The sequence below is a fragment of the Dipodomys merriami genome, unplaced genomic scaffold (genome assembly GCF_024711535.1).
Source record: "Dipodomys merriami isolate MVZ:Mamm:240054 unplaced genomic scaffold, mDipMer1.0.p SCAF_8, whole genome shotgun sequence".
NCBI classification, from domain to species: domain Eukaryota; kingdom Metazoa; phylum Chordata; class Mammalia; order Rodentia; family Heteromyidae; genus Dipodomys; species Dipodomys merriami.
Window position 1 is genome coordinate 26,984,429 of NW_027206401.1, and position 15,730 is coordinate 27,000,158.

General features: G+C 32.7%; 1 protein-coding gene across 13 annotated transcripts in view; it reads left to right on the forward strand.

Annotated features, from left to right (window-relative positions):
- Nucleotides 1-15,730, forward strand: part of Ptprk (protein tyrosine phosphatase receptor type K) — a 502,301-nt gene that overhangs the window by 364,311 nt on the left and 122,260 nt on the right. For all 13 annotated transcript variants that reach the window (XM_070010263.1, XM_070010273.1, XM_070010272.1 and 10 more), the window contains exons 8-10: nucleotides 8,587-8,889; nucleotides 14,176-14,285; nucleotides 15,132-15,333. In XM_070010263.1, the coding sequence (XP_069866364.1) occupies nucleotides 8,587-8,889; nucleotides 14,176-14,285; nucleotides 15,132-15,333 (615 nt within the window). The remainder of the gene's footprint in view (nucleotides 1-8,586; nucleotides 8,890-14,175; nucleotides 14,286-15,131; nucleotides 15,334-15,730) is intronic.

Genomic DNA, 15,730 nt, shown 5'->3' on the forward strand with positions numbered 1-15,730 from the left:
TCCCCCACTATGTATATATTTTTATCCAACACGCTCTAATATTGTTACATAAAATATAAGTGAAGAAAAATCATTAAGAGGTTCACAAATACTCAGTCACCCACATTTTGAGAATTAAGTCTCCCAACAAGAACCACAGGGGTATTTGTTTATTGGAAAAGTAATCACTTTGTCTTTTCATTATTATTACTACTATTCATGCTACTTTGGTAACAAGCAAATGCCTTGTCATTGTAGAGAAGATCCCAATGTTCATTTCATTATGATTATCCTCTGAGCTTGGGAAGACTAGAGAACAGTGGCAATGACTTGCTTTGGCTTAATGCGATAATGTGCTTAGGGTGGTTCTGATGGCATTGAGTAAATATTATTGGGACTCTGCAGGAGAGCAAAGAGATTCATGCACCCTCTGTCACTGTATATCCCCTGAGTGCAAACATGTCACTTCAGCCACTCAGCCAGAAAGCCAACAGAACTGACAGTTGGCTTGTGATTATTCCTGGTCCTGAGGCTCTCTCCTGTTACAGCCCTAATCAAGTCGTCTCTTCAACTTACCATTAACTCAATTTGACCCATGGGAGCAGAGATGAAATCATTTTTTTTGCATTACTAATGATGCTGTAGCATGGAAAAGATGTGAAATGCAAGACCTTGATTATATTCCAACCTTACTAGGAATAAAAGGGAACAAAAATTCAATAGCTCTAAAGGTAAAAGTTAAAAAAAATCTTACTTTTTTTCCTTAAGAGGTGATAACATTTCCTTCATTCATTCATTTAATTATTCCTTTCTATTTAAAATTCATTTATGTTCTGAAATTTTATCTCAGTTCTTTGGTATTTCACACTAGCAAATATTTTCTCTGGCAAGTCAGAGAAGTAACTTTTCTTCTGTTTGTTTCAATAAGTGGAATAGAAATTCTGTCTGGCAGTCAGCTTCTAAGATTTCTGATGAAAAGACAGCCAGGAGCAAGAAGCTACTGTCATGCTTCAGTGTTCTTAGTTTGTGTACAAGATCTTGCTTTCTTTTTTTTTTTTTTTTTTTTTTGCCTAGGCATGGGCTTTGGGATAACTTCTGTTTTTCTCTGACTGACAGCTGGATAATAAGCTTCATCATTAAAAAACTGATTCTAGGGAAATATGATCACTGCCCTCCATCTCTTGTAGCTGCTAAAGCTTTTGTTTTCACAACTCTTTCAGAATAACTGGAGATTATCACTACAAAAGGACATGAATATTGACCTGTCATGGCTTGTGTTGTTATCAAGTTCCAAAGAAACAGAATTCCCTTTTATCTACTATCTGGAACTACTTAATAAATCTTGATGTTGAGAGATGCCTCAAATTCAACCAGTCCTATGTGTCCATGTTGCTTTTACTTTTACCAACTTCTAGAGAATTACCTAGTGGTTCTTCATTTGGTCTTATTAAGTTGGGTTCAATATTAATTCTATAAATTATTACAGACATAAATTCCCACGCTTAATCTGTTGAGAATTTCAGTGAAGGCAGAAACATATTGCTTTTAAACCTGCTAATTATGTAATTATGGCTACAGATTTTATTCCATCTGATTTATGGTATCCTTTTTCAAACAGGTAATAGGTGGATGGTTAAAAAAAATCTACAAAGAGAAGGAAACATTGCTATACCTTGTTGTTCCATATTTAGCTGTGAAGATAAAACTAATGGTTAACATTTCCTGTTCCATTTTTAAAAATTAAGTAAGCATTTTCATAGAATTTATTGGAAATGAATGAATGAGAATTTTATGATGTTATACATCTGTCTACTGGGTACATAATAAGAGAGATTGACATTTATCAACTAAAGAGTAGAATAAAATAGGATGGATTTTGCTTCTGCTTCTTTTTCAGCTGCCTCTTCGTATTCTCTCTGCCTGCAACTCTTTGGTTCAAGCCTTGTATATCAAAATGAATGAAATTTTAAGCTTTCTTAATTCCTCTGCTCTGTTCCTATGTCACAGATTTTATCCTGTCTTTACTTCTTGATTGATGATTTGGGAGAAAGAGTTGGATCAGTAAATCCATTGTAAAAGAATAATTTAAGGAAAGTTTGATTGTTCCTTTTACCACCTTAACTTTAACTTGTTCCTGACTCACTAATCTGTAATCTGAAACTAACCCTTACCTATATTCTCCATCTTATATGGCTTACAATTATTATACAAAGAAACTATTTTGATATATTTTACCAAGTAGATATTTCCATGCTCCTCAGGTGAATTCTTACTTTCCATTAAGCAATCCTTTTATTCCTTACTATCTGTCTGTCCCCCTGCACACACACCAAACACACACACATATACACATACACACACACATACACACACACATACACACACACACACACACACACACACACACACACACCCCACAGAACTATATTGAGATTATAGTTATATACATATATTACTTTTCTAGCAAAAAAAAAATATGCTGTGTTTGGTTCAGTTAGAATACGAATACCAAAACTTAAATCACATAATAGAAACAAATTTGCAATACACAAAGTTAGGAAGTGGTTTAATAAAGGCAAAATCTAAGGTGAAATCAGAACTAGAAGTGAATTTCAAGAGCATTCTGGATGAGCATTTTAACACTAACCCTTCACAGAATTTCACTTTTATTAGTGCAGACACATATTTTACAGTGTCAACACTTTTCTTTTAATCCTGTGACATAATCTCTTATTTGTATTTTACAAAGAAGAGTCAAAGAAGTTATGTTTCTGTGAAGAGGGGTATTTTGTTTTTGTGTTCCACTTGTGAAAATGATTTTAAACTTTCAACCCTTGTTTAGTATTTGTATACCTGGTTTATCTAGAATCATCAACTAAGTTGCAAATGTAGTATTATTCATGGCAATTTGTTTCAGCATCTTGAGCCTCAAAACAAGGTTGACAAATATTTATTTATGGGATCATGTTAACCAAACTCAATTCTGGGAGCAAAGATAAAATAAAGACTTTAAAAATAAAGCATGGGCTGGAAAGGTAGCTCAATGGTAGAGTGCTTGGATTGCATGCATGAGGCCCTGGGTTTGATTCTTCAGCACCACATAAGCAGAAAAAGCCAGAAGTGGTACAGTGCTAGCCTTGAACTGAAGAGCTGAGGGACAGCGCCCAGGCCCAGAATTCAGGCCCCATGACCGACAAAAATAAATAAATAAAAATAAATAAAAATAAAGCATCTAACCATTAACTAACATTATTTTTCATATCACCCATAAATAGACTGCATGCAGTTGATGAGTGCTTTTGTCCTTACACAATATGAGAAACACCTATAATGTAGCAATGGAACTATAAACATGATCCGGTCATAAATCTAGCAGAGCATATTTCTTAGATATCAAAAATGCCCAGTCAAAATGCGAGTAAATAAAGTATTTAATCATATGCTAGATCAAAATGAATTTGTTGTGTGTGTCCAAAAGGATCAGGTGTGGTTGCATTTCTTATCCTTTTCTTCTTTGTTGTCTTCCCTGTTGCTGTTCTTCCTCATCTGAAAAAATGGTGGCATCTTATTCCTTGAGAAAGGGGGACAGACAGTTTCATTTAAATCTCCTCTTTGTCTTATTTAGAATGTTATTTAATTACTTCGGGAGCAGATCAACTCAGATGTTGTTTGTATATTTTTAATCCAAGCAAAGAACACTCTCCAATTATTCTTTGCATCCTTAGTTCATGCATATTTCCTGGCCAAAAGAAAGTAGTAAAGCAATGATGCTACATACTTAGATCATTTTTCCTGTCAGTATGTATCCCTTCTTGAGTTTACTCTTTCATGTAAGAAGAGCACTGTAATTTTCTTAGCCCATCTGTTTGAACACATTGGCTATATGGTATCCATTCACATCTCAAACTTTCACCAAATTTTCTACCCATCTGTTTTACTTAACTATTTTTCATGACTCATTGTATTCTTTTGATTTATCTACTTCAATGCATCTACACCTGATAATGGCCTCCAAATAGTCATCTTTTAGAAATAGTCATCTTTTAGAAAAAGGTGACTTTTGACATAATCTCTTGCTTAAAAATTTTCAGTGTCTCCTCACAGCCTATTAGGTTAAGTGTTCCATTTTACCATGAATTCAAAAGTTTCTTCAGTCTGTTTTTCCAGCCAGATTTTCCTACATTTATCATACCCAGCGTTTTTATAACAAGCAAATTAGATTACATATTTGATACTTACTCACTTGTGTCTACATTTTTACTTATTTTCTCTACTTTTGTATTATTTACCCAAACTATCTCTAATTCTCTTTTCTCTCTCTTCTGAAACTTTATACAAACATCTCCTCCTTCTAACAGGTGAAAACTATTTCTCCCTTGTGGATTCCTATGTACTATTTTATTCCATCATGTGTCATGTATATGCATATATATAAGCATTTTTCTTTTTGCTTTATCAGTAATAAATAAATGGAAAGATCCTGAAGTTCTAGTATTATGTTTTATTCATATTAGTGCCTTCATGGAGCTACTTGCACTTTTATAATACACATGTATTTTTGTTTCATAATATATGTATAACTTGATCTGGACATTTTTATAACCATTTGCTGAATTAATGTCTCTCCATTGCTGTGTTTCTCTCCATGTTTCTGGTAAAACTTTGCCCTGCAACTTTTTTACTTCCTTGTTTTGCCACAAATTTCATCAGAAAAGTGTGGAAGAACAGGGGAGAGAGAAAAAAGTAACATATATATATATATATATATATATATATTACATATACACATGCATACACACATGCATACAAATACACACCAAACACCAGAGGCTTACAACTATAATCATAGCTATTCAAGAGGCTAAGAGCTAACAATTGAGGTTTAGGTTTGTAGCCTGAACAGATAAATTAGAGAGACTTCTGTCTCCAGTTAACAAACAAAAATCCTGAAGTGGAGGTACGTCTCAAATGGTGGAGCACCAGAGTTGATCCAAAAGTTAAGCAAAGCTGTATGCTTACAATTATAATCCTACCTACTCAAGCACCTAAGATTTGAGGACTGCAGTTTGAGGCAGTCCAGGCTGAAAAGTCTTTAAGACTTATCTCCTAATAGCCAACAAGAAATAAGTAATTAATGTAATATAATGTCATAAAAATAAAAGCTAGACAAACACTAACCTTAAGCAAAAATACTCAGAGATGTCACCCGGTCCCTAAGTTCAAGCCAAAGGGACAGAACACACACATGCAAACACACAAGAAAAAGAAAGTAAACAAAAGAAAGTTAACCAAGAGTGTAAAGCCCTGAGTTCAGGCTCCAATACTGGCATACACAAATAATAATAATAATAATAATAATAATAATAATAATAATAATAATAATAATAAAGCATCACATAGTAATATATATATATATATATATATATACATTTCTCAATAAAAGTTTATAACCACAAAGTCAAAAATTGGGGAAAAGAAAGAACATTTGGTATATTCCAAAATGATTTACAAATAGTACATTGATAAATATGATTTCCATTGTGTTTAACTGTCATTATGATTATTGCTTTTGATATAGATACTACTAAGTAGTCTCTCAACCTGTCCTTCATCCTTGTGATCATTTCTTTAAATTACTTAATTATAAAAATAGCTTTTATCCCCATGGTTTAGTTCCCAGCTCATTGTTTTTATGGTTTCAATTATTCTATGACAAGGTAATTATTCTGACTTAGAAATTTTAAAACTTGTTTATGTATGCATACCACAGAAATACAATTCCAATTCTTGATAGTACATTAGGAATAATGAATTAAAATGAGATTTTTTTTTTTAGTTCTTTGATAAAATTTCCCTTAGATTTCATAAAAGCTTTTCATTGATTTCTAGCCAGTGTTGTTTATAAAAATCCATTAAGTATCAAGTTGTCAGTTCATGTTAAAGGAATAGTTAAAAGGACCTGAATGACAAAGTGTTTATAATATATCACCTGTAATCCTAGCTACTCGGGAGGCTGAGATCTGAGAATCAAGGTTCAAAGCCAGCCCAGGCAGGAAAGTCCCTGACACTCTTATCTCCAATTAACCACCAAAAAACTGGGAGTTTTGCTGTGGCTCAAGGGGCTGAGGACCTGAGGGACAGCACCCAGGCACTGAGTTCAAGCCCCACAACCGACAAAATATAAAACATAACAAACAAGCAAACAAAAATGCTTCCTTAACTACATAGTGAAACCCTGTTTCAACAAAATGAAACAGAAAGTGAATAAATAAGAAATAAGAAAAATAAGTGTCAAATACTAAGTGTAAATCTCCATGTTAGCAACAACAGAGCATCTTAGAGCATTTATCCAGTCCATGAGGAAAAATGTCAATATATGAATTGTAAATTACACAGATTTATTGAAAAATTTTAGCTTAGAAAAGTATCTCCTCACAGTTTTTTAAAGCTTAAATTAAAAAAGTGTTGGTCACTGAAATTATGGTAGTATTTTATGCATATATTTGTAGGATTAAATTAAGCTACTTCTTAGTGTTAAGTAAAATATTTTAATATAGTTCACTATGCATGCCAAAGTAAACATTTAAATTTTTAAAAATTCTGAAAATGAGCCCTATGGATTTTTATATAATGGTAAAAATATGTTTTTCACCAAGTCCTAAATATGGGAATTCAGAGCTACACTCTCTTCCTTTATAGCATGTAAGCTGTCTAGTTATGATTTAAAATTGTATTTGGCTATGGAATTAATATTGAGACAAAATAAGACCAGATGAGAGCACAGAACTACAGAAATTCATAGAATGGGAAGTCATCAGATTCAAAATGAGGCATCCACAAAAACAAGTCTCAAATACTAGACCTAAACAACTCTACATGAAGGGGTAAATAAATGTTTTCAGCGTTCTCTTTCACTATTGTTTATTCATGTCCTCCAGGTATTTTTCTGGCAATGCTTACTTTTTCATACCAGAAACAAGTGAAGAATAATTTTTAGAATAAAATATAGTTCAACTTGACCTTAGCCCTAAAGGGCATCTTCTCTGGCAAATTTCAGTATTCTTCCAGGTACAGTCATCAAGTGAAGAGTAGAAACAGACTCAGTCCATTTTGAAAATATAATTTATTCATTTACCAAGTGAGGAAAATGTTAACATAGAATTAGATGTCCAAATTTATTTAAATCATTAGAAAGCTACATTTTCCTCTCATCTCTTTGCCTAAGGTAGCACACAGAAGAAAAGAAAAATAAAGAGACAGGAGAGTTGTAAGTTTGGAAAACAACATTTAAACCCTAGGCCTAAGCATCAACCAAAGGTTAATTCCCCATATGTGCAAATGAGTTTTGAATTATTGACATTTTAAATGAAATACCTACAGAAATGGTTTAAGATCTCACATTAAAATCATTGAACTGACTTCCCAATTTAGGTTTTACCATCTGTGTAGCATACTAATTATTTTCACAGAATTGAAATTTTTATTCTTAAAATAAAGATGTATAAAAACACCCAAATTTTGGACTTTGGTGGATTCTTTTTTTTCCTCCATGACTGATGGGGGGAAACATAATTGTTCAACTATCTTTAGTGACTTTACCAAGGCTGCGGTTACAGTGTGTGTTACTGTGTGTGTGTGTGTGTGTGTGTGTGTGTGTGTGTGTGTGTGTGTGTGTTTATTAACTGTGTAGAGTTTTTCATGGCCATGATTTTCATAGAGTAATATTCTGATACAGTTAGATGATTAAAGTTAGTCTTGCCTGAGTAAAGAATGTACCTAGGAATTGATGGATGGACTCCAGACTTTACAGTGTTCCATCTTATATGGCATTTCGTCTCCTAATTTTGGTTTGGGTGACAGTGAATGGATTGTTAGGATTGTGTGTTTTCTAGAAAAAAGTCAAAAAAAGGACCAAGACAGTATTAATGCCCACATGTGTTCTTGTAATTTCTCTTATTTTTTTTTTGCTTTGATGAACAACATCATTACTGAAATAATTAATGTTAATTAATAGCTGTGTCATTTTTTGTAAATGGTAGCTTAGTGTTACAATTAGACTAATTACTGTACACCATAGCATAGTGACATGACAAATCATAGAGCAGAACACATTGACTCTTATCCATTGTGATCTATGAGCTAACCCACTTGCTGCCTAACAACAACAGCAGAGACAGAAAAGGAAAGGAAATGAGCAGGAACAAGAGCAGCAGCCAGAGCTGCACTGTGACAACATTTCTAAGTTTTCATTTTTTCTGCCACGTTCTTGAGTATTAGGAGTTGTCTCTTTTTACTTAATTATTTAACTTCTTTCCACATTGATAAATCATAGTCTTGAATGAAAACTTTCAAGAATAAGATTATGAGTAAGTAAAACATAAACAACAAAGCAACAATGCTTGATAAGAAATGTACTCATTATCTTGCCCGTGTAATTGTAACCCCTATGTACGGTATTTTCACAATAATTTTTTTTTAAAACATGGCTCCCACATCCATGTTTCTCTGGGTTTGCGCATGCTAGGTGTTTGATTTTGTTTTGTTTTGTTTATTTTCCCAAGATAATTTATGGCAAAATGTACAACTTTCTATTTCTTTACTTTTCAGAACCTATGAGAACCCCAAAGACGTTAAAGATTGCAGAGATACAGGCAAGACGGATTGCTGTGGACTGGGAGTCCTTGGGTTACAATATCACTCGGTGCCACACTTTCAATGTCACTATCTGCTATCATTACTTTCGTGGTCACAATGAGAGCAAGGCAGACTGTTTGGACATGGACCCCAAAGCCCCTCAACATGTCGTCAGCCATCTCCCACCATATACAAATGTCAGCCTCAAGATGATACTCACCAATCCAGAAGGAAGGAAGGAGAGTGAAGAGACCATCATCCAAACTGATGAAGATTGTGAGTTCCTATTTTCTTATTTTGTATGGCACTAATGTAATTTCTTAACAGTTTGCCTTCCTGCTAAGCTGAAATAATGCTAAATTACCTTAATACAGTTATTTTGCATAGTGTTTTCCTCTAACAATTTTTTTCTTCTGAGAAGTATCCAAATATTCAATGATATGTACCCGTTATCTTTTTAAGCAATGATATAGGAGTGACAACTGAAGTTTTCCATAGCAAGTGTTTAAAAAAAGAAAATATTTTATTATCTATGTCATCACATAAGTGACCTATGATAAAATTAACTTCAATACAAAAATTAGTCTTTTATGTTTTAAAAATCAATATTATCTACATTTTTATGGTAAAAATACTGTACAGAGGGGTTAGTTACATGAATGAATAAGGTAATGAGTACATTTCCTATCAAGCATTGTTACCTCCTCCTTTGTTTTTTCCCTACCATCCCTTCCCTCCCCACCTCCCTATATTTTGTTTTAAACTACTACTTGAAAGTATTTACTCAGTCCATTTAGTTTTAGATAATACATAGTATAGTGTAAGTCCAAATATAGAAGAAGACACTTATTACTTACTAGCATTGCATTATCGTCTTTATATCTCATCACAGAAGTCTATGTTGTTCAGTTCTGTGTCATTCTGAAATAATTAAATTGTAAAAATAACTATTTATACTAATATTTAAAAATACATTCACCAGCTTTACAGTACAATGTATCATTAATGTAAAAATATGGACATATTACCTAGCCTAACAATTTATTTATTTAAATAGTCTACAAAAAGCAATATTTTAAGATTAATAATAATACATTTTGGTTTCATGTCGAAAAAAAAATTTTTTTTGCAGTGCTTAGAACCAAGCTCAGGACCTTGCACTTGCCAGTAATTGCTCTTCCACTGAGCTAAATCCTCAAGCCTTCATTTCCAAATTTTATCATTAAATGCTGGCATGATGTAATTAAAAATGCTTGCATTCATGCGTCCTCTGTAATTGAGTTCAGTAATTTATCTCCCCTCTCTATCCAAATTTCTTATCCATCTATGAAGTAGTTAATGGAAATAATCCCTGAAGTTCCATGATCTTCCAAAATTCTCATTGCATTGCTTGCTTGATGGGAAGGCTACATAGGGGTAGGGAGGAAATGGTGTAGTTTACAAGGAGATCTTTGCAACTTCTCTCAGGTTCTAAATTTTAGACTCAGTTGTATCATTTGGTGCCTATCAAAGCATGAGGTTGCCATAAAATATGCTAATAACACATGGTTTCTGAGAATTCTCATTATTTCAGAGTTCTCCTACTCTGAGAAGTAGAAATACCTTTGTTTTCTTGTCCTGATGCTTCATTGTGAAACAAACAAGATAAGGTAGAAGTGAGAGACTTTTGATTAGCTATAGTTCAGTATTTGTAGTTAACAGGTTTTATAGTACCCATTCTTACATATTAAAATTTCAGAGAATAAACCTAAGATTTATTTGATAAATATACTTTTGATATAGAGTTCATCAAAATTGAACTATCTCTGATATTATTCTTGAACTCTTTCAAGCCAAAATGTCAATGGTATTTGACAAACCTGTATTGACACATGAAAATTCTTCTGTCCCTCTTCCTCACACACACACACACACACACACACACGTACCACTTAACTCATGTTTATGCAAAAAGAATGGCTAAAGGTAATTAGTTCATAGGTAAATAGAAGTAAGAAATGTTAGTATGTATTCAAACACTAAATATCTGTATCATATAATCTGGGATAAATGTTCCAATGACTATCAGACTAGAAATATTTAAATTATAGTTTTAGTAATATAGATACTTTCACTTGGCTTTTTTCCTACTTTAAAAAGTTTAAACCTTGATTTCTTAATTGATAACTGTAGAAAATTCCACCTGAATTTGGTGGTGAAGAGGGTAGCCAATCACCCTTTAGTAATACACTTTATATTGGTTATGCACTTTGATATGGATTATTCATCTGCTCTTTTCCCCACAAAAGAATGCATTAAGGCTTTTTTAAATGTATTTCTTTAGCATATAGAAAGGCTTGTTAATAACCAGAATATGAAATTGCTATGCAATATTACTCTAAGTTAAGTTCTTGTGATATTTACTATATCCAGAATTAGTTTAATAAGAAAAAATGGCTATATCTACTAATATTAATATTATTTTCAGACCCTAGTTTTAATATGTGCTTTTGGAATATTTTACTGGTTTTAATGACATTAGGGTTCATGTTATTATTTCATATTATGATCACAAAATAATCCCTCTACTCTGACTGATAACATTTCTTCTTGCTCTTTTTTCTGCCACATACAATATCTAGTGATTGACGTACAAACTTTTATGAGGGATTTGTAAGTATCTCAGTTTCTACACAGAATGCTTAATATTATGAACATTAGTACATAGCAAGAAGAAAAACATCTAAATCATGACCCAGTGTTGAGAAGATCAGTGATTATGATGATCTGATGAAGGCAGCCTTACTAAATTATTGCTGCCCTATATACATAGAAAAAGAATAAATTATCAACCATCCAATAAGAGGATGTAATTATATGAACAGAATACTGGAACATCCATAAATCTTCAGAGCAAGCTAGAATGATTTCCCACCAGAACCCTAAGGTAGAATTTTTATTTAATTTATTGCACACATTTTTTCATACATGAGCAGAATTTTTCACATGACTTTTTTTTGTTTTCATTTCTAATTCCCACCTTCATAAAAATCAATATTATGACATTAGCTTGGCAGAAAAGCTTGATTGGGAACAATTTTGACAATAGAAAGCTCTTTTTATAAATACATTTATCACATTTTAAAGGTGAAAATGCTTGTTTAATTTAGACCTCCACCCAACCCACCCATGCTTCATTTTTCCTTTCTTTTTTTCCATTTTGTAAGTTGCATTTTAAAAGAGTTTGTTATACTTTAAAAAAAAAAGTAGCTGAAGCAGCTCTCTTCTAAATCACAAGCATGGGAACAAAAGTCAGCATTCTGTCTCCATTACAAATTGTTGATGTGGAAATGTGAAGTGATGTTCCTTGAAGTCTGTAGAGGCTGTGACAAGGCTTTATTTAGTAACTATGTGCTGCATGCACACATGAAATCTTAAGTAGATGGAGATATATTCTGTGAACACAACTCCCTGCAAAAGAACAAAACTAAGGAATATAATTGGCCTGTACTACATCTCATCCCTATCTGTGTGTGTGTGTGTGTGTGTGTGTGTGTGTGTGTGAATGTGTTGTAGCCAAGTGAAGTGTAGGCCTTGTTTTCATTTACTCTTCCCTGTCCAAGGAAAGATCAATAGTATGGCATGTTTTATTTGTAATTTCTCCCACACTTTCCATCTCCAAGATGTGACCTATGGATAAGTGAAGTGGATTCCATCCTCATGGTATTATTACATGTGTGTAAAGGACATAGATATATAAAACTTATAGAGAAGCTTTCCAATTCTCCTTTTCAACACAGCATGGAGCAAGCATTTTAAAAAGTTCCTAATTGTGCACTGTTTTAAATACACCCATGACACATTGCAGGCCAAAAGGTGTTAGGTGAACATAAGCAGTTATAAATATAACATCATCCTGTAAACATCTCCCCACTGTTTTGGATTTTGTCCCTGCCTCCTTATCGCCTTCTGTGAATGATAGGTAAAGAACGATCATTTCCTTAGTTACTGTGATGTGCTGCATCATTTGGTAGAAGAGAAACAACAGGCCTTCCCTATGCACCACACATTGTGCAGCACAGAGATTAGGCCAAAGATGACTTTAGCTGACAAACACAGGGACACTCCTCTTCTAAATTCAGTGCTGGCCTCTTTTCGCTTAGCTGTGGGTTTCCTTCCTCTGTGAATTTATTATTCATGTTCCAAATTATGTTGCCTGTCTCAGAGGTCATAACATCATTCATAGTCTCCTTGTAGATTGAAATAAATCTTATTCTTGTGACACATCACTCAGAATTTCTTGATGCTGTAGCCAAGAAGCAATGCATTTCCTTTGATCCAGTGATTTTTAATTTATTTCGGTGCTCACAAAATTGCTCTATACTTTGGAATGGCATTTCCAGATAATGTCATGTGTGAAGTTCACTGAAACGTTAGATTAAGGGAAAATATTAATTAAAAAACATACTTGCCCAATATTGGTTGGTATTTTCAAAAGGAAGCAAGTTTTTAAGCCAAGAATGTTCTGTTGTGCATAAATGGTAAAGTGTTATCAGAAGTAGAATTTGGTCAATTGTGTGAATAAAGAGCTAAGTATTATATACGTTTATGTTATATATACATTTATGTAATATGAACTAAGATGAAATATAAACTACTTAAGTGGAATGCATAAAAGGAAAAGGCACAATAGTAGAACTATATTGAATATTTTGCAACCAGAAGATGGCAGCTCATTCAGAATGATATAATATGAAACAATAAGATTTGCAGTTACGTGATATTTGCAAGTAAGGAGTAAGGAGTCCAATGATAGCTACTGAAAACTTATTTAAAAGTATTGGGTTCAGAAATAAGGAGTCAAGGGACCAAGGGTGTGATTCATTGCAAGAGCATTTGCCTACCACATAAACAAACAAAATCATTTTTTAACAGATCATTGAATTCTAAATCAATATGACATTATAAACTGGTTTGATTCCTAGCAAAGACATTTGAATATATCCATCTTAAATAACTTTTTTAAAAAATATAATAATCATCGCTATCTTTTTAATTGTACAAAAATATAGCTATAAATGCCTGGGTGATTATTAATGGGCATCTCAATCTAATGCTATGTGTTTTGGCTTTTGAGTCCTAACAGTGTTAATTATTAGTAGTATTCATTATTTTATGAACTTTGTTTATGGAGACTCTTTAGGGGATTATCATAATCTTCAAAAAATCTTTCAGGGAGCTATAGCTCTGTTCTCGAAATAAATTACAAATAAGATCTTCATGTTATTAGATTTATACAACCGAGAAAACTAGACTGTATAATTTATGTAACTCTCTAAGGTGATAGAATATTCTTTTGAATAAAAATAACCTTACTTTTTTATATTTTCTGTTTTACACTCTTATGGAATAAGTTTAAGTTCCCATATATCTGAGCAAAGTTAGACGGCTGGTCTTATAGACTTTTTTGCTGTTCAAAACTCACTTGCTTTTATTTCAAATTTTGTTTATGTACTTCACATGATGTTCTTTTTCTACTTCTTCTGGAACCATTCTTATAACTGAAAATGCATATATTTATAGTGCCTGGCCCTGTTCCAATCAAATCTCTCCAAGGAACATCCTTTGAAAACAAGATTTTCTTGAACTGGAAAGAGCCTTTGGACCCAAATGGAATCATCACACAATATGAGGTACTGAGAGACAAAGAAGTTAATTTAAATGTGGAAAAAGGAATGATGGAGGTGGGGGGTAAGTAGAGGGAAATAATGGAAAAGAAAGTCATAAGGATTGGGATATTAAAATATTACTTTTTCCTTGCTTTAGTTTATAAATTATTTGATTTCAAAAATGTTTCACAAACTCTAAATTTTCCTTTTATAACATTAAGAAAATCATATTAGGAGATACCACTATTGTCCGTTATTTCAGGGCAAAGAATTGATATCTGAAAAAGAAACTTAGATTATAAAGATATTTCAGAGTTGCAATTTTGATTACAAATCACTATGTTTTGAAATATAAAAACCTAAAGAGAAGAAATGGAAGAATATATTTAATTGCATAAATATACAGTTCTGTCCTTGCATAGTTGAGTATTGATTATAGCATATAAATTTTTAAATTTCTAGTTGCTACAGAATGAATCGAAGAAATGAGACCTCTAGTCTGATATTGCTATTTTGCATGTTTAAATGCTACTTTGTTTCAGTAAATAACCATCAAATTTTGTACATATGATTAAGTATATCACTTTATTGTTTGATGTTTTTGATAGAAAATATGTATATATATATTTGTCTAGTCAGTGTATCTCTAGGATAGCTGTAGATGATATGTAGACAGACAGATATACAGAACTATAAAAATAACCATGCAAAATTAGAAGGAAAGAGTAGAAAAATTTATAATTGACTCTACAAGGATGTATTGTGTAATATTTTATTCAGCTAGATGTTTGTTTTTGTTTTACTTCTTTACAATTTACTAGGACTTCCTTCTACCAGCTATGTAATGGGAATATGTATTTTCTACAACAGGTCAGTTATAGCAGCATAAGATCATTTGATCCTGCAGTACCAGTGGCTGGTCCTCCCCAGACTGTATCAAACTTGTGGAACAGTACGCATCATGTATTTATGCATCTCCACCCCGGAACCACCTACCAATTTTTTATCCGAGCCAGCACAGTCAAGGGCTTTGGGCCAGCCACAGCCATCAATGTGACAACAAATATCTCAGGTATGCAAATGAAGGAAGTAAAAAGAGGATTGCTTTTGCTCTTGATTTAAATAGTATGGGCATGGAGAATCACATACATACTGTGTGGTACTCACTTTGTTTATTCTATATTTAATAAAATTTTGCATGATGGAAAGCACTTCAAAGGAACCATAGAACTAAAAATTACTGTTGGTTTATACTTCTCAATTTAATTGACAGTAATCTTTTCAAAAATTGCAATATACCTTTTAAAAATATTTCTGAAGTTCATTATAGAGAATAATAGTCTTTTATTTTGTAAAGATTCAGCGATTACCATGGTATTTGATCTCTGCTATGAATTGATTTTTTTTTTTTTTTTTTTTTTTTTTTTGTCGGTCGTGGGGCTTGAACTCTGGGCCTGGGCGCTGTCCCT